At 38.0% G+C, this 20,952-nt stretch overlaps 1 protein-coding gene across 2 annotated transcripts in view; it reads right to left on the bottom strand.

Annotated features, from left to right (window-relative positions):
- Positions 1 to 20,952, bottom strand: part of CHST9 (carbohydrate sulfotransferase 9) — a 96,718-nt gene that overhangs the window by 23,136 nt on the left and 52,630 nt on the right. For both annotated transcript variants that reach the window (XM_027674827.1, XM_027674836.1), the window contains one exon: positions 2,743 to 2,780. In XM_027674827.1, coding sequence (XP_027530628.1) covers positions 2,743 to 2,780 — 38 coding nt within the window. The remainder of the gene's footprint in view (positions 1 to 2,742; positions 2,781 to 20,952) is intronic.

The raw sequence follows: 20,952 nt of genomic DNA, 5'->3' as shown, positions 1-20,952 counted from the left end.
GATTTACCCTGAAGTTGCAAAGGTAGTTAAAAACAGATATTGAAAAGCAGAGCACATGCTATTTCTGGTTGACTGCTGGTGTTAGATGACCACTGCTGTTAAAGGAACATGCATATCTATATACATAAATGACAAAAAAGGTGTTTGAGGAAAATGAGTAAACGCTTTATGATAAAAGAGAACAAAAGTTAGTGAAGATGATAACTATAGTGAAAGGTTTCTGGAAGCAGATACTACCTTAGTGTTTCATCTACATCATGTTTCACTAAACTTTGCTTAGGCTTTAGAGAGAGCTAAGAACCACACAGAAACCACAGTGGTCTTCAAGACGTGAGAGGTTCCAGGTATGTACAGACAGCCAGGGGTTTACCCAATAGATCACTGGGACAGCAGTTTTATCATTTCCCCATCCCCTCTCTGTTTCACTCACCTCTCAACAAGATATTTCCTGCTACTTGCCCCTTTGCACTCTTGCTCCTCTCAAATTGTAACATCATTCATCTTCTGTGGAGACACTTCTCCCTAACTTAAATTTCTGGCAGCCAGTTTAACTCACTGTTATTGAACCAACTTAAAGGGGACTACAAGATCTCAAGCTAGATAAGTATCTTATCCTGCATAAAACATTTTAAATTCAGAATTGAAAATAAACAGAATCCTTCCATGAGAGGTATTCCATTAGGATCAGCCCCAGTTCAAATCTTTTTACTGAAGTAATAAAAGGACAAATCAAATATGCAGTGCCTCTGCAGCTGTGCCCCAAATTATAGACTTCAAAATGAAATTGATTTCTGTTCTTAAACATTCTTCCATTTCTTGGAAGTTCAAAGGAAGTTTATATAGAATGGGACACCACCAGCTTCATTAGAATCCATTTAAAAGTGAATGTCCACTATTTGTTCCCAAATCAACCTTTTACAGCTTTGTTTAGATACATCCTCAGCATATCAAGACAATGAAGTATTCCTACAAAATGAGATGTTCTTAAGTTAACTGCAGAGAGACAGAGCAGGTGAGCAATTCCAGAAGGGAAAGTAGTGGCATGCAGGAAAAGCCCAAGACTGGATAAACTAAGTACAGCACCTGATCCACCTCTTGAAACTGGGACAAATGTCTTTTTTATCACAATACATTCTTCCTCAGAAAAGGACAATGGCATCAACAGAGCTGATTTTGTCACAGAGAAAATGTGCAGAATTAGGTCTATCAACAACTCACAGCCCTGTCAATGGAGCCTCAAGTTGTGTTTTAAAAATACAAGTGCCCCCCCTTCTGGCCAATAAAGACTCCCAAAAGTGGCTTTGCAAGATATTTTGGGCTAATTTTAAAATGCAGTTTAGTTTATAAAAGTTAATTAGACTTGTTCTAAGACATAAACACTCAGTCAAAGCACAGAACTTCCACTGAATTTCAAAATATTTCTACACTTATTTAAAAAAGTGAAGGTTTTCCTTTGCTTATGCAATGCTATATTTTGGGCTAAATATATCTATCCATCAGTTTCTTAAGATAATAAGGAAGTTGTAACAACTCTGAGTGTTATTTTGTGTCACAGGACCAGGCTTCCCATAAGTGTTCAGACGTGCAAGGGCTTACTTCGTGAGGAATGGTGCCAACTCAGGCCACTGAAAGTGATACAGTGACATCTGTGCCATGCTCAGCCATGCCAGGGGAATTGCTGTTAGCCCCAGACCAGGATGCTTTAGGTGGACTAAAGCACTAACCTGACTACCTGTCAGGTTGGTGGTTCATAAAGGTGATCAGTTCACAGATAGCAGTGATGTAATGATGCCAATGCCTCAATTTATAGCTTGGAAGGAAGGCTACTGAAGGGAGAGTAATTGCTGGAATACAAATATTTTAATGACAGCTTTTTAAATGACTTTTCAAAATAAATCTCATGAACAATCCAGATACTCATTGGATAACAGCATAATGCTGGATAACAGCATTCAGCAAGAGGACAAGAAGCCAAAAAATGACAAGCAAGCTCACTGCTTCTGTACAAGTCAGGTCCTTTCAATCTGCAAGGACACATAATTGAGGAAGGTAAACTCTGGGTTTTCTCCTCTCTTTCTGAATAAGATTTTTTTTTAGTTTAATTCCTATATCCTTTTCCTGATATTGAAATCATAAATTACAATATATAAAGTTATTTTTTTTTCTCCTAAGTAGTTACTCCTAACTGATACAGTAATAAGGACAAGATGGAAAATGCCTCTACAAGCAATGTCACAGTTTAGTGCAGCCTCAATGAAAATTCATGGCAGAAATAACCTAAGCAACACTGAAATACACTGCTTACATGTGCTGTTCAGGTATTTTGTATTAATAGTTTTCTGCCTTTTGAAAAGGAATACTAGCAAATAGCAGAAATATTACTTTTGTTTTGTTTTGTTTTTTTGTTTGTTTGGTTTGTTTTGTTTTTTTAAAAAAGCATAATTCTGTGCTACAAAATTTGGTACCACTGAACAAGTTATTTCTGGGCTTTGTCCTCAGCATCAACATATTGAGAAGTAGATGAATTAAATTGCTTAAATGGCAAATCTTAGGTTTAAATCAAAACGATGGCTGCTTTTGTTAATTCAACATATCTTCAGAGCCAGCCAGTAGTCTGATGCATGCTCCTTAACACACCTGCATTGTTAATATTAGCATATCCTGTGGATTTCTGCCTTTTAATTGCTATAACTTTTCTACGTGAAAAATTAAGTAACAAAAAGTATGAATGTTTCTAAATACCTGATTAATTATCTGTTGTTGCAGCTTTTTTCCAGACTCTGAAAGAGAAAGAAAAGAATTAGTTTGTACATATTTTAATGAAGATGATAGTGGACATGCCACTATCAATATACATGCCGCAGAACAATACACAGTGAATTAATAAAAAAATAATCGAACCTTATAATTAAGAAACAGAATTTAACATGTAGAAATTACTTGAAACTTCAAAATGGAAATCAACCTAAAATAAAAGAAACACAAGCCCCTCTTAATCAAGATGTGATAAAAAGACAATTGATATAGGGTAGCCAATCTTGCTAAGCTGGAACCACAAAGAAATCACAAAATTTAAAGGGGAGGCAACAAATTTCAAATATGTGCTATGAAGCACCTTAATATTGTGAGAGTGTACTATGTGCTGGAGAAACTAGTAACATCCAGCTCAAGATCTGACCACTGGAGGAGGAAAGCAACTTCTGCCATTACCTTAAAATAAAATTACGTGTCTGTGTCAAGACTGAGATTTGGCACCAGCTGGCTCAAGTGAGAAATTCTATCCTGATAATATCCACAAAGCGGCAAGTTGAGTGATGGTTTTGTTTCCTTACTCTGGCCTTCTTCTGCAGCATCCTTCAGTGTGCTCCTGGAGATATAATCAGAGCCTGGACAACGCACTGCTTTCTACAGCCATCTGGGACCCTAGCAGCAAGGACACCTCAAAACTATTCTTTTCTTTTCAACCAATTTTGTCTCATTTACTGCTCCCATGCACTAGATGTCAAAAGGGCAGCTGGTATCAATTACCTTCCCTTTGCTACTGGAGACCATCCACACGTATTGGGGAAAGTCAGGAATTTCACACTTGCCTATCCAACTAGGCTACGTGCACCTGGAGGGTTTTTAAAAATAATAATGATAGGAGACACGACTTACAACCTGTCAGTATCACTACTAACTGTCAGGGGAGACTGCCTAGCATGGGTGGTTGCCACCTCCAGCACTGGAAATGATACTCCCTTTCAAGAGAACTTTTCCATACTAATATGTGTGGCACAAACAGAATTTTTAAAATTAGGTGTAAATATTTAAAGTGTTAAAATACAGTATAAAGACTCTATTTAAAGGAAAATGATCTTCCCTACTCATCCCTGAGACTACTACTCTTTTCAATGAAAGCATTATAGATAATTCAGATAAAGATAATTACTTTAGGCTATATTATAAGATTGTCTCTTATGATAATTACTTCCTGCATGCTTGTGTTGTGTTTTTATTTGCTAAATATAAAAATTATCCTTTTTTTAGCTAAAAACCCTCTACACAACTATCATTTAGGGGAGACTTAAAATGTATTCCCTTGTTCACTGAGTTCATCTTTGGGAGAAATAAGATTTATTCTTGTAACTAATATTTTAACCAAATAGATTGTTGGTAATAGAAGATTAAAGGAGTATGTGTTTTTAGCATTCTCTAATGATATACAAGTTGCTAGGAAAGCAGAGTGTTTGAAATCTCTGGTTAGATCAACACTATTTTGCTCAAAGGTTTGTGGACTTTGAATACTGATGCTTTCCTGTTTCCCAGTACATTTGTTTTTAGGCTATTTTGATTCACTTTAAAGGAATTTTAATAACTTTCTGTTGACAGCATGGACAGCTGGTCTTGAGAATTAGTGAAAATTCACTTGCTGACTGAGGAAGGAAGTGACATCAATGAGTTTCTAAAGTCAGCCCCCAGGGAAAAGTGTGCTCCGCCAAAGTAGCCTTTCATGCCATTGTATTTCCAGTGATGCCTTGAGATGCAAATTGCATTATCAATCAAACTTGTGGTTTCTACCTCAGACAAATATAAAAAAAGAACACAAAGACTGTGAAAGACCTTTGCAGCCATTCCTGACACTGCTAAGAAAAAGGTGAAGAGGAGTTTATGGTAGTTCTTTCCTTGTTCTCTTTTCTTTTGATGATTTAAATGTAAGTATCAAGGAAAGGGCAGTTGCAGAAGTGTCTGTATGATACGACAGCAATGGGTTAAACAGGACAGAGATTGACTAGGCTGTTAAGGGTAGAAGAGAGATCAAATTCAAGGTCACCAGCAAATTGAATACTGTGTTTTCCATTTATTCGCTAGATGATCCTTGTCCTCATCACAGAACAACTTTGTGAATTTGGCATAGTCAGCACTTGTTCTTAGAAGGGACCAAGGTCTGTAATAACAGACATGCTGCAAATTAGGGTGGAAATATATTGGCACCATTATATGGGGAAGCCTGCAAAGTCCTGGCCTGTACTGTACTACTGTTTTGGAGAAACATCACGAGAAGCAGTGAAAAAACAAGAAAAAATATCTACAGTGCTGAAGGGGAATCAGTTTCCAGCTGCCAGTGACTAACAGAAGGGAAAGAGAAGGCCATTGAAACTAGGCAGAATTTTGTTTGCCCTGTTTTGTTTTGGGTTTTGTTTGTTTTTTGGTTTTTTTTTGTTTGTTTGCTTTTTAAATCCCCAGAATTCTCCTATAATGACTTTGGTCCTCTCAATTTTGAGAAGGATGTTTCTGTCTAGGTGCTGTGGGATCACTTGTGGTGACCATCAACATTCACAAGAGGGATTAAAGAAACTCCACTGAAAAAAGTGCTCCAAATTCAAAGGATGTGAGGCAATGGGACACTGATGAAACAAGAATTGCCAGAACATGTCAGCCAGTCCTACAGCAACACCTGTGCCAGTCTCATGAAATGCAGGTAATACTTCACACTTGCAAGAAGCTTCATTTCTGGCAGATGTACATATTCTAAATTTAAAACTTATGACAGTTTTTCCTGAGCCATTGCAATGAGGTAGCAGCTTATGCAAGAACATCAAACTAACCAGGAAATGTACTGCCATCTGAAAACTTATGTGGAAGCTGCCCAGTAGGTAGCTGGTGTAGTCAAGAGCATACCTTCCACAACTCAGACTGCTTGTGAATGGCTTGCTCTTCTCCTATATTTCTTCTGAAATTCATTTTTCTACCTGTCCTCTGGCAAACTGTTCCTAAATGGGCTCAATAGTACCACCTGTCCAGCCTTAAAAACACAAGCAAATCAAAAGGCCTTAATTATAGTCAACTACATTTGCCTGCAACTTTGTGATTCAAAAGTTGTATTTACCAGTATAAACTACGATTCTTATTTGCTGAGGCTGTGCTTTCATGCCATGCTAACTGAGGCTAAACTGCTGCAACTGGATTCCAATGATATTTTTGCATCAGGACTGGAAAACATACCTCTCCCAATTAATTTTTACTGATTTTTTTTTTGTCTCTCTGCTTGCAAAAAGTGTAATGGATGGTTGACTGGTGGAGATAAATGGCCTTCTTGGGTTGACCTCAAGCTATATCACTTAAAAAAATATTACAACAAACATTGTTTAAAAAATTTCTCTCTATTTTCATTCCCTAATTAGTATATTAATTCCTGTTTCCAGGGCAAGTTGGGTTTTTCAATTTTTTTTTTTTGTTGCTTGTCCTTATTATAAGATCATCTTACTGAAAGCAATAATATATGTTTTCTAATGTAACTGACAACTGCAAGAAATGAGAGTGTGCCTTAATTGCTGCTGTCACCAGGAATGGCAACACTGACTCCTCAGCCTTATGCACACAACCTACACAGAGAACAACACGTAATTATGCACACTATGCCCTGCTTACCTCCATACAAAGGAATGTGATATTTGTGCAGGTTTACAGATTAATCTTCTGTAATTCCCTTTAATGTTAAACTACTTCCAGCTCAAATATAATTAAGATCACCAGGTACAAAAGATTCTGATTGGAAATATGAGTACACCCCAACAGAACAAATAACAGCTTGATGCTGTTTCTTATGTTCAAACAGTGGGATATATTAAGGATTTTGACAGCATGTTTGTTCCCTAAGTATGTAGAAGATAAAACAAAGGTTTCATTTCAAAAGGCAAACCACTACTAACTGTATTTAATTAGAGAGCAAAATCCCTTAAATATACAGATCTGCCAATTTATGTGACATGACTGCTACAAGACCTAGCAACAAAGGATTTTAATTTTTTTTCCTTCCAAAAATCAAATCCCAATTTATACTTCAAGCAATGTCAATAAAATAAAGGCTGTAGAATAAAAAGTTTGCTTCCTTAAGTCTTCAGACAATTCTACTCCTATTTGTGGCATGGCAGCAAGGCAGGGGATGAACAGAAATTTTGGGTCTGTCTCCCTGTTCTCAAGTATCTGAGGGTTTCCAAGCACGCTGAGAAAAGTGTGGAGATCTCAGAGGGCAAAGGGGAACCTCAGCCTTGCTCTGAAACAGTAACATGCATAGTCTGACACAGACATCACTCAACTTCAAGTGGGAATGGTATTACTAAGAAATCAGTTGTGAAGAGGGAATTCTATGTTCTAATACCAATTTAATTTTGTTTTTCCACTTTGTGAGACAAACACACACTAACAGCTTTGTATTTTACTTTATGTTTATAGACTTAAATAAACACATATGCAACCTATTCAATTATGATCCACCCTACTTTCATTACTGGTGTCCTAATCAACCAGAGTGGATTTTGAGAAGTAAAAGGAAACCAAAGCACTCCTTTGTGATAAACTTCTGCAGCAATAATCCATGGCACCCGAGCCTGAGGAAGAAACACTCAGAATTGTTTTTCGGACTTACAACAGACACAGTGTGACACCAACAGGTTATCTCCTGTGAAAGCCTGAAACTTGGCATACAAAGATTAAAATATTTAGGATATTTCCTATAAATTATTGGCAGAATCTCAGAGGTCTGTAAGCAACAGAGCAGTTGTAGATCTGCACAGCATTTCCTTCTTCTTCTAACAAGGAATTCAGTAAACTGAAAGTGCTCATTTACAGCATTGCCTTCAAAACCTAGTTTAGCTTACTTTTGTACCTCTGTGATAATTATGCAACTGAATATGCTTACAGTGGCCTAAAATATATTAATCACATCTTCTTGGTATTGCATAATCCTTCTCAGTTGTCACAATGCCAACTCATAAGTTGCCCTGGCAGTAGGAAACATAAAAAGAAACCCAAGTTGATACTGATTGAAGCAAATGAAGGAAAGTTGGCCATCTCAAAACACTGAAACTCTCACAGCATTCCAAGGTCTCCCTAGCTAATTTTTCGTGATTACTTTTGATATGAAAACAGACCTTTAATTGTCAGTCTCTAATAAGGATGCAGAACTGTTCCCTGGGAGGTTCAAAGGACCCTGGGAAACTAAACATTTACGAAAGCTTGAGTAGCCAAATGTCCTGTGCTGATTAACATAGACCATTCAGTTTCCACCTAACAAAGTCATAACAAGAAGGAACCCCAAAGGAAAAAAAATAAATTGGACTGACAAAGAAACATTAGTCTTAATAGGACTGAGGGCCCTCATTCATTAATTCTGTGGAGTGTAAAAAGGAGGTGGGGGTATAACTCAAATCCATTCCTGGACCAAATCCTGCACTGACTAACATTGTGTAACTGCAGTCAGGGCAAGGAGATGTTATAATATCAGTTAATTAAAAAATTGAAGTTTTATCTGCTCTCTGCCTCAGCAGCAATGATAAATATTTTCAAATGAGACAGAATTGCCAGGATGCCCACTAACAGAATTAGTAAGCAGGCTTGTTTGCCAGTTTTCTTCTAGAAGACTGTGCTTTCTATATCTGGGAAAAGGAAAAACAAAAATTTGACCTATTTTTTCCTTTAAGGATGGAAGATTTGAGATAATGGAAACATGCCAGACAGCATACTTGGTTGTAACATCAACACAATATTGATATGGTTTGGATGGTTTCCAGCTGAACATGGTGTATATTTCCAATGTCTATTTGGCATTCATGCTGTATCTAACAACAAGAGAAGTTTGTTTCAGTTGCACAGCTCACTGTGCAACTGCTTTGAAAACCTTTTTCCTTTTATCCAACTGCTTCACTACTTTTTTCAGGTTCCTGAACTCTTAAGGAACTGAATGGAACAAATTGTGCATACCTACACATCTGCAATAGGCAAGCAAAGGTCAGCTAATTATGTCTTAGTACATGCATTTGCTCAAATTCTATCACAATGTGATCCAAATCCAATGGTAGAAACTGTTCAGTTCCCACGCTGCAAGGGCTACTGCTTATTCATCTGAAATCACATGGACCACCAGCCTCCACTTTCATGTTGCTAGTTATGTATGGCGCTTTATGGTGCTTTATATTATGATCATCTGAGAGGGGGACAGGTTACATGATCAGTTAAAATGCCTTTTTGACTATGCTTGTGTCAAGCTCAATTGCTCATGCAGTTATATTCCACAAAATAGGTTTCTGGGCTTTGACACAAAGGAAGTTGTTTTCACCCATCAGCTGGTCCACTGCAGTTTCCTATATTAAGGTTCTTAGTATATGATTCTGTGATGGATCATGGAATGGCATGGGTTGGAAGGGACCTTAAAGGTCATCTATTTCTAATGTCTGTGCCATGAGCAGGGACACCTTCCACTTGACCAGGTTGCTCAGAGCTCCATCCAACCTGGCCTCGGATGGTTGACTGTGATTTTTTTCTGACAAAGGAAAACTGTCTGATGTTTTCCTAAGAACATTCCAGTAAGAGCTGTCATGATAGAAAAGCCCATGGAGACCAACTAGAGCTTGAATCTACATACTCAGACCCCATTCAGTAATAAAGCTGTGGACGTACAGCTCTCTCTTTAACATACCCTGCTACGGTCTTAGGCAGCTTAGGCATTGCACTCACGGTGGACTGAAACATTGCACAAGTTTGGCTTCAGTTTTGGTTCCTGCCAATTTGGTTCTGTCCACATTATGAGCATATGGTTGCCCCCACCCAGATGAGGAATGTAAGTCCAGTTAAAATCTGCAGTCCGATTAACCATCTTGAGGCAAAGCCACATGGAGTCATGACCATCCAATCTACCATATCCTTAAAAAAGTCAGCTGTTGTTTTTTCACTTAAAATGAAGATAAGTTGTTATCCAGCTCTGGAGCATACTATCCTGATATAATCCTAATTAGAATACCTGGGAAACGGCATATGAAGATGAAGGCACCAGTACCAATGGGAAACAGCACACAAGCTGCTAGAGGGTTATGCCCACAGAAGTTTATTTTGACTCACCTGCTAGGATAACTGCACCACAAACAGCTGAGCTACAGAGCTTCTCTGGTGTGAATCAGAAGCGGTGGTGTGTGCAAGTTAAGTACACAGCAAGCCCAAACAGGGGTGGGAAAATGGAACTTCTTGGCACTAATTACAAAGTAGAGTCCCACAGCAAAGTCACCATGGGAAGCCTTAGTCTACAGTTTCTGTATTTCAGAAATAAAAAGGAGACGAATTGTCTGTTCAACATAAGGCCAGGAAGTGACCAGTGGTGATGAGAGTAAATATCCTCTCAATTTACTACTCATTCTGAGTTATATCTACATAAATAAACTGTACTTCTTTAAATCTCACCTCTTTCTTTGTTTAAGGTCTAAATGCGCCACTCTAAGGCATGCTCTTAGCAGAATGGCTTCAAACAACTTCTCTAAAATTATTCCAGTTATATGTAGAATATTCCCCAATGAGAATGTGACACTTACAGAAGACACTACTCACATTTACGAGGAAGACTACATGCATGAGTATCTGGAATTAATCCACTAGTTAAGAACAGAGGGAAAAAGAAAAAGGTGAAATATGAGCCCTTTGAAATAGAACCTTAAAACCTGGAAAACTCAGAAAATTCTCTAAACCAAGCACATTTATAGTGAAAGAAAACTAGGAGAAGAAAACCAAAGAAAAACAAAGCTAGAACATAACCTTTCCTAATGCATAGCTCTGAATTAAAATTGGTCAGATACAAACCAAAAACCTACAGCAATCAGTTGCTGCAGGGAGTACAAATTTATCTACACTTTGTATAACTAGAGTATGACCTTTTACGACCAAATCTTGTGGTTGACTTCAGCTGTAATTATTGGAAGTCATTTGTAAAAGGTCATCCATGACTGAGAATACAATATGAATCCAAGATGCACAAGGATTCAGGTTTGTGCTACTCAAAAGAAATTGGGGATAGAGAAGGAGGGTGGGAAGCTCACCCACTGCTACAGATTCAGTTCTCAAATGGATTTGGATAGTTTGATGAGAGTATTAAATCTAAGTAGTCAATTTCAGATATGTGAATGTGAATTATGAGAGAATACATAGGTTTTATTCTTGTCATTCATGACTATGTTATTTAAGCATTACCAAAGGAGTTTATATTATCAAATAAGGTTACTCATTTGATTATTGTAACCTTAGTCAACTTTTGGTGTCTAGAGCACTGTAGAACATCATCTTCCCACTGATTCTCCACTTTAGGAAAAGATTATGGATGTTCAGCTTTTATTGTTACAAAGAAGTAAGGTTCTTAGGTAAAGATAGTTTATAGCCCTAATTAACATATATAGCTGACTTTCTACACACACAGCTTTAGTACTGTTTGGTTTTGGTGTTCTTTTTTGCTTTTTTGCTTTTCTTTTTTCACTAAAAGGATGTTATTTTAAGGACCTCCTTACAAGAAAAGGCAATAATGATGCACAAGCAATTCTCAACCAGAAGAGTCCAATGGCATGTGAAAACTTGTCATGTTTTTAGTCATGTTCTCTGAACATCAGAATATTCAAACTGTATCCTCCAAGGTAGTTGATTAGGGGGAAAAAACCAACAGTATACAATAATTTATGGGTAGAAGCAAAAGAAAAATCATATAAGAGAGAACTGGCAGCAGTTATTTAACCAAGACCTTAAGAGACCACCTCCACAGAAATCCAGAACCAATTCTGAAGGCCAGTCCGTGAAGGATTCACCACCAAATATATGAAAGTAAAATTAAGGTTATGCAAGAAAATATTCTTTTATGCTTGATATCCTCAAAGCCAAATCTGTAGCTCAAGCTCGCAATCTGCCCTACCACTAGCTATGGCCAGCCGAATAGCAACTGAATGTACATTGCACATACTGTGGCTAATTGCAGCCACCTCCTTGCCTGCTGGTGGAACACCTGGATGCTCCAACCTCACAAACAGAACCATACTCTGCTTTGGCAGGAGCCTTTTGCTTGTTTTAGAAATGCCCATTGTGCCTCCCTCTGTGTGCCATCCTTGCTACGCCAACTTGGATGTGTGCTCAAAAGTGCTCAAAAGTGGGAAGCGGCAGGGGTGATGAAGCAAGTTCAGTTGGAGAAATCATTATGAGAACTGAACTCACATATGTTACTGAAAACATAGTTAAATGATTCCTTTTAATTAAACAGAGACTCAAAATAACAGCAGTAAGGTAGTACCCAGTACCCAGAAACTGCAAAGTATCCCAGCACCTAAAGCATAAGTGCTGCACTGTATCAATTTGATCACTCGAGCAGAGTCTAAGTAGATGCTCTCAGGTAGAGCGCATCTTTTTCGTGCACAGAGGGTGAATTGTCAAATAGGCCTTAAAACCACACCTGCAGGTGTTGTACACACCAGAATTTTCTGCCTACAAAATATTCTGCTGGTGCACACGAAGGACCATATGTACATACCAAAAGCTGGTGCTTAGGTACAATTTGCATCCATAAATGCGCAGGTGCAGTTTTATGGAGACCTACGAGAAGACCGTGACCGTGTAGCTCACAACTACTATTTCCACAGCAGCCTTCCGACAACAAGTTTTCCTTCCATAGGATGTGCCATGCCTGGCACAGCAAGGACAGGTGGAATTTACAGATGAAATTGCAGTCATGTTCATGACTGGCAGACTGATTTAAGAGACAAGCCTACTCACTCCCAGTTTGCAAACCATGAGTGTGCACTAATACCAGCAGCACTGATGATACCTCAGACTGAGGGTAGGATTAATGTGTTATCTGCAAAGGTTAAAAAGGAATTCTGAGAGAGTCCTTAGCACCAAGTGACTCAATATGTTTTTTTTAATGACTGAAAAAAACCACTTTGTCTATTCTCTCCTAGTGAACTGCATTCTTTTTCAGGCATTAAAAAGTAATTCTGAAAGCCTGACATGAGTCAGTGTAAGAATTACCGACCAAGTTAGGTTCAGCAAGTACTAAGTGACAGTCACATAATATGGTGTCCTTATTCAATGTAAATTACTGATTTCTAATGAATTGAGCACTCAGGACTTCTGACAGAAGAACAAAGTCAATATTGTATCCAATTATCAATAAAACTTTTTATTGGCTTCTTGCTAACTGCAGGGACAAGGTCTTCAGGTATTTCCACAGATTAAGGGAAAGAGGCATATTTCTATTTAGTTTATTATTGGAATTTAATTCTAATGGACACAATTCTTTACATGGAATCTGATTTTAAAATGTGAAAAGAAACAAATGAAATGTGGAAAAATTCTCTTCAGATTAGAAATTATTTTGGACTAAAGCCATACCAATTACTATTGCTTAAATATTTACTGAAGGGTAAAAAACCAATTTGACAGGACTGAATTTCTTGCCTTCTGAGGGATCTAAAAAAGAAAGTGTGATAATTGAGCATCCACTCCCTATATAACTTTTGGGCATCACTAACATATTGACCTACTGATATAACTAAAGTGATTTGTATACTTTGGATTGCTTACAATTTAAAGGCTAGGTCCAAATGTTGCAAGCATATGAGATGTAAATCTTCAGAAAAAATAATTTTACATCTCGATGTTGCTGGCAGGGGGTGAAAGGAGTGCCCAGCATTTTTAAATGGATGGTTAATTAGATGTACAGTCATAGACTCGAAGAGCAGAGATACAAACAGCTCAGAGCTTCAGATTTCTTCTGTTAATAAAAGCATACCAGTAATGTTCTTACTTTCAACAATAATTTTTGTCTCTTGGATTACAGATAATTAGCTCCCAGGATCACATTATAAACCAGAAACATCGCTGGTTGTTACTGTATAGCACCAAACTTAGGTTAAACATAGTAACAGCTTATCAGTCGCAGGAGAAAACACAGACACAAAGAAGATAAGTCATAAAGAAATCCCACAACTTTTAATTCTCATTTCTGGAAAGAGACTAGACCCATTCTATTAATGCAGCATGGACTACTATTGCTTTACTGGAAAACATATGGCATCATGCTACCATCTAGTCATATTCAACACACAAATAACCTTAGCTAAAAATACCCCTTCATACAAGCTACATATAAACAACTTTTCTTAGGGTTTGGTTTCATGACTGGCTTAAGCTTCTCAATGCCCAGCTCTTGCTGCAGCTGCAGTGATGTGCTCTTCCTCCTCCCATGCAGTAGCCACTAGTGCACCTGTATGGTAGGGTCATAACACATCATAGTCCTGATTTGGCTAAAAATTCTCATCTTGCTTAATAGGCTGATTTTCAACCATATGAAGACACATAGCTGGAAACAACAGTGGGGCAACGAGAAGTCCCCTTCTAGGGAAGCTCAGATCTAGATCAGCATAAACCTCCTGTAAATCCACATCCTCAGAGTTCTCATCTGCCCAGCTGCTACAGATCCATCAGCATCAGAACACCAAGGTTTGTCACAAATGACTGAATAGTTCAGATGAGCAATAATAACAAGTCTCTTGACAGTCAGCTATTTTCTTTCAGGGATTGCATTGTATGGGACTCAATTTTTTTTTTTTTAAACTCAGATACATTGTTTATTTGGCTTTCCAAAAGGTATTCGATAATATCTCTCTCACAAGGCTTCTTAAGGAAATTTAACAGACACAGAACTAGAATGAACATCTTTACACAGATTTAGAAAATCAAATGTTTAAAAGACAGGAAGAAGGGCATAGGAATATGAGAGAGAGAACAGTCAATTCTCACAGCGGAAGAAAGTCACCAGTGGAGTCCTGCTGCCTCATGTCAAGGACGCCCATGCTCTTCAACATGTTTTGAAATCACCCAAGAAAGGGACCAAACAAGGAGAAGAAAATGTTTGCTGATGATATTAAGCTATTTGGGGTAGAAATAATGGGGCCTGAAGAGCTTTTTATTAGAGTAGGTTGGTAATAAAATGTCATATGAAGTGCAATTTATACAAAATGATGCTAGAAAACTTCTAGGGGGAAACTTCTAATTTAGACTCAAAAGTAGGGGGAAACTTTTAATTTAGACTCAAAAGTAGGGGACTCCGAACTGAGTTCTGAGCACACTGCTACCCAGGAATGAGATCTTGGGGTGGTAAAACTTCTGTGTAAACATCATCTCCATGCTCACAAGTTAGAGAAGGCAAATTGAAGACCAGAGGAAAAACAAAAAACAACTATTGTTTTTCTGTACATTCACACACTTCTGTCAAATATTATATGCAATTCTGATCTTTCTACTCATGTACAGAACTAAAGAAGAGGGAAAGAGGGTGGACTGAAAGTGTAGACTAGCTTACAAGGAGCAACAGCTACAAAACCTGGCAAAGCAATGATCCAGAGGAGATAGAGATCTGTAAAATCATGAGTGACATGGAAGGGGTGAATCAGAACTGACTGTTTGCTGCCTCTTGTAACACAAGGCTGGGGGCATCAGACGAAGCAGGCAGATGGCAGGTTGAAAACAAACATGAGGAAGCAGCTCTCCACGCAACTGAGAAAGGAAACTCAGGAACACTTTGCCAGGGGATGTTACGGCTGCTAAAACTTTACATGGATTAAGGGGACAACCGAACAAGCTGAGAGATGGGAAATCCTTTGGGGGTTGATAAGCAACAAAAAACCCACCTCTGGCGCAGGAAGTTCCTGAAACACAAACTGCTGGAGTTTGGGAAAGTAATGTGAGAAGGTTTCACTTTGCTGCTAGGATATTGAGCAAGACGGAGCTCTAGTCTCAGCCAGTACTGCTGCTGTGTGTGTGTGCAATAACACAAGCCAGTTAAAAAAGGAAGGCACCAGTTTAAAATACTTCAGAGTCTGGACACTCTCAATAATTACATGCACCACCTGCACATGCTCTTGACCTTTCCTGTTAAGTTGATACACATGCCTCCAACCACAGGGGACTGACCAGTTCTTAGATAAATTTCCAAGGAAAAGGAAGAACAGACTCACTGAGTATTAAAAATACTAGACTCTGAGTGCAATGAAAAATAAACAAACACAATGATCTCAGTGACTGCCAAAGTTACCTAGAAAGTGTACGGCAAGCAAGAGATTGACCTGCAGTCAATCTGCAGTTAGCTAGATGCCAACACCAGACCATACTTTCTGTGCCACAGACTGGAAACACCAAGTGATCAGAAGGTACTACATTAATTTTTTACCACCTGTCAGTTTTCTGGTTTTCTGGTTCTGCTTCCTTGGAACTACACAAAAATCACTAGAGAAAAACAAATGAGCCTTTCTGAGAAGTGAGCTGTGTTGGATCTTTGTTCATAAGGTAGATATTAATTTAAAGAATACAAATAGCCCAACAGCCATTAAAATGAACTCTTAAGCACTATTTCTAATTATACTGCATTGATTAAATACAGTTATATTTTAATTAAGCTTTGTTCATACCATCATCCTCCTATATATTTTTCTCTTTCTAGAGGAGGGAATTAATCTTTTCTTCCAGAGATTCATTTTCATGGCAAGTAATCCTTATCACTTCATTTATTTTAAAAGTGAAAAATAAAATCTGGCCAAGACACAGAATGTCTCACCTGTGTTAGGCAAAATCAACTGTTCACCTGCAAGGAGAACCCCCAAATCAATTGCCCGCACTCCTTTCACTGTTGATTCCTGAGTCCTAACAAGAGGCTCACTTTTAACAGTTACATCTCCAACCGCAGAGTTTGTTAACACATTGTGTGAGTACTCCCAATCTATTTCCTTGTGAAATCAGGTTGCCTACAATCCCAGCTGAAGAGCAGCCCAGCAGTTTGCCCAATACCGGCAACAGAGAAGAGAACCTGAAAGTTAGCACCTACTGCCCTCTACCTGCTTCACTTAAAACGCCTAAGCAGCAAAACTAGAGAATACCTTACTTTCCTATTTTTTAAATACTCATTCTTACTGCTCCAATTAGAACCGATTTATAATCTATTTCTTTTTGATTATAAGAGTAAGAAGCGTTATTCCTCTCTATGTTGCAAGTTACATGAGGGATTTCCGTTACAAAATGTCCAGATAAATATTTCTTGCATAGTTTTATCCTGTTTTCATAAAACAGAATTTTAAATTTCTCTTAACAACATTCAGTGGGACTATGAATTCAGAAGTCTACCTTATCTTTCCAGGAAATGTGGTGGGAGGTGTACTACAGTGAAGTTCATCATGACAGACAGAGAAAAAAAGAATTCCAGCTTGTAAATCCTTGTCCTGCAATATGATATATGTAGTGAAACACTTATACAGGCCATCTGTGTACCTGGCACATACTACAGAGCGGCAGACCTTGATGCCTATACAGATAAGACTTCACCATCAAGGACAAAGTTCTTATAAGCCATAGCCAGCACCATGAATGGGGACCCAGAAAACATCAGTCTCAATAGTCTTGACTTTGCATCCAGCTTAAGCAATAATCTAAAGTTATCAACTTACACTTTAAATTCTCAGTTCTGCCCAAGATGATTGCTTGAAATTCCTTAGCTATAGAGAACTGAAGGAAGTTATTTTCTTGGGTTTTGTTAGAGGGTAGTGTAGAGCTGTTTTTCTTTGACCTGTAGAGTAGAAAATACTTCCATGTCCATGTGTGAAGGAACAGAAGCCATGTAGAGGGCACTCAGATAGCTAGACCTGGCCTCAAGTCCATGAATGCAAAGGCAGTGCTGTAGTTGTGGGTATATATGTCCATTAATCGTAAGCAATGGTTCTAAACAGAAAAGACACACGAAACCCTGGCAAGCTGTTACAATTCTATTATCCCACATGCATGTCTTCTAAAATGCACCATTGTACCATTCCATCCACGTGAGGCAGGAGATACAGGGAAATATAAAAGCCCACTTAGATATGTAGCTACTTGAACTTGTGTTTTCAAAATCGGTTAAATTTCCAAGCTTCAATATGCTTCCAACAAAGACTTAACCTGAGGGAATCTGGTTTAGAAATTAAACAAACCATGTGCTTCCAGCATATTTGGTCTTTGTCACTGCTTCTACTTCACCTTATCTCTGTCACCAGTGGTCTGGCAGTTACCATCCCTTCCCATTCCCAGACTCATTCGGGTTCACACCTGGAATATTCACCCAGGTTTCACTCCCTTTACAGCTGATTAATTTGATAACTAACCTGTCAGACTGCCCAGACAGCTAAAGAACCCTCAAGAAACACTGGACCAAGGCCTTCTACGGCAAGCTTTGGTCAGAAGCTGAGGACAGTGCTGACAGACACACCATGACCGCATGCCATGCTTGCTGAAAGCATGTGTAAACTAATACTTGGCATTCTGTATACCTCAACATTAAGCTGGCCTGGCAGATGCAGTCTCTGAGTGCCTTCTTTCTCTCTGTGATTGGCAGTAACAGCCAGAAAAAAAACACAGCAAACCCCACCCGCTTGGGACACCCCTTGGGCCATCAGCTCTCCAGCCCACTGTCATTGCTTATCCATCAGAGGGTTATGGAGAAAAGAGGTCCCATGGCAAACTGTCACATCCGTGGAGCCAGTAGGTAAAATGCACTGTTTTCCCAGCACAAAGACAGCTTTTCAGGTGTACTAGAAGCTGTGAATAAACCAGTGTGTGGCCAGGTTGCCAGTGGACCTTAAGCATCCCATCTGAAATCACTGGGGTTCAGTGTCCAGCAAAACAAACCACCGGAGCACAATGAAGCTAGATGGTATACAATGAAGTGTGAAGTATTTAAAAACCATTCATAAAAGAGCACTCCACTAGGTATCTTAGGTGCTTCACGACTGGTATGTGTAAAGGAGGGCTCTGGCTTTGTTTGTTTTCAATAACAGGAGTTTTTACATTTGTAAATTTACAGCAGAGATTTTTTTACCCAAGAACTGTATGTGTGTTTGTGATTATACACCCCTGCTGCTAAATATGATAATTTGTTCCACTTCAAGTTTTATTAATTAAATTAATACTAATTGAGCGGCCTTTTGGTATAATTTTAACCTGAATGTTTTATGCACTAAACCCTGTGCACTGTAGCTTTTCCTTAGCCTTTTGTCTTTATCCCCTGTCCCAGAGGAAATGTTTCACTGCATATCAATGCCCTGACAGTCTTCTGTTTGGAGATATTTATGGCTATATGTGCATACTCTTAAATCAATAATAAAACCCAATAAAATCAACAAATATTTTAGAAGATATTTTGAAGAAAGAAAAGCTATTACAAAAAAAAACCCCAAACCAACCAAACATGGCTAATTTTATGTGACTAAGTGCCCTCTAGTGACAAAGTCCAACTCCAAATAACGTTCACAGTCACTTCCAAGCATTACACAGTTTTGGTTCTCAGTATCTCAAACATTGTTCCAAATCTTTGTTTGCGAAGCCTAGCCATGAGTGAGATGATCTCAAACATTGTGGGTGGTTTTGTTCAGTTGGGGTTTTTTGTTATTTTGGGGCTTTTTTTTAAATGAAAATGAAGCGAAATAGCCAACCAACCTCTATCCATAAGAATAACAACAATAAACACCAATCACTGTGTTAGCCTAAAATCTGTCTTTCTTACTGGAACATGACAAGGCTTTTAATGCATAGGTAGCACCAAAGTCAATGTTTGTATTCCCATGACTGGAGAGAGATACATAGCCAGCTTTGGGGTGGGTTGTTTAAATTACACAACATCCATTGTACTGATACGCTGCTGTTGCTTCTAAGAGCTGTCTGCCACTGAGTGGTCAAGGTGCAAAGAAGAGAGAATCAACTCTGGGCCAGGCCTTGTCTCTTGCTACAAATCCCTCAGTGCACACTGAAGCCCACCTCAAATCAGGCATTCTTTCCCCAGAATAGCCCACCCACATGCTGGAGCAAACACATACACATGTATCTTTCCCTGCTCCATGATCTTCTCCAAAGATGTAAGTGAAAAACATGTACTTAGGGAAGCTTGGCTTATAAATGAGCTTTCTGGAAAAAAAACAACTTCAAAAGAAAAAATGGTTGTCCCTCAAAGATGTTAAATTTGTGAAATTAGAGAAATCATAGAAAAGATACCAATGTCTTTACTTTGTACTGCTACTTATTAAGGTGAAAGCTGAAGATTTACAAACTATTCTTAATACAGAAGAAAATTCTATATTATTATTATATTATATAATACACAATATATAATATATTTCTATACTATATTATACCATATAATATAATACATTATATATTATAAATTTTATGTGCATATATATATTTACACAGAACAGATCCATGATCAGATTTTTGGATGCCACTTCAAAATTACTAATTGCTCTTCTGTAAATAGGAGTTCTATTTTTTCAGGTGTTATCTTTGGCTTTTTAATGTGGAGAATCTTGCACTGACAATTACACATCACTTTGTAAAACAGCTCTCGATCATTTTTTAAAAGACCAACAATGACTAATTTAAGCAATGCTGTTGTCTGCTACGCATTATTTTAAACATAAAAACACTTCAACGAAAATGTTTTTTTTTGTCTTCACACTTAATGAGCATGAATTATATTTTCTGGTTTTTCTAATGAAGTAATAACCTTACCACATTAATTTTCTTTGCTGTACTCACTGTCTTTGCACTACAATAATCAATGATGTTAGCTAGAAGCTAGCAGATTGCCGCCAATGTGCTCCCAAGTTACTGTAAAACTGGGGTTTTAGTCAGAAGTACTCCCATATTCCTCTGGAACACCAAATTGAAGGCTTAAAACATAGCTTTTTCAGTAATCAGTTTCTCAGAGAAGATAAAAAACAGCTCATAAAACAAAAGAGGACATGGCAAAAGAGACAAATTGTTCTAATGCAGACAGCATAAAATGCACTGAAGTAAATTCAATCTTCTAAGAAAATTTTGCTTCTTTAAAACCAACAAACACTGATACTAAGGTGCTCTGAATTGCAATTTGACCTTTCAAATTACTGTCAAAAATAGGATACAGCTTTATTGTTAGTACCTGTTCTCAAGTTTTAGCACAGTAATTACATTTCTGTCTCTTTGTTCATATTCAACATTGGCTAATATTGGTTAGAATTGACATATATATATATATCAGGAACTGTAAACAGAGACTATCTACTCAGCAGAAGGAATAAACCACCCTTAAGTATTTTCTCAATCATGACAGAAAAATCC

Source organism: Neopelma chrysocephalum, unplaced genomic scaffold (assembly GCF_003984885.1).
Source record: "Neopelma chrysocephalum unplaced genomic scaffold, ASM398488v2 Primary Assembly neopelma1_22, whole genome shotgun sequence".
NCBI lineage: Eukaryota > Metazoa > Chordata > Aves > Passeriformes > Pipridae > Neopelma > Neopelma chrysocephalum.
The sequence above is the reverse complement of the archived record's forward strand: the minus strand, read 5'-3'. Positions and strand labels throughout refer to the sequence as shown.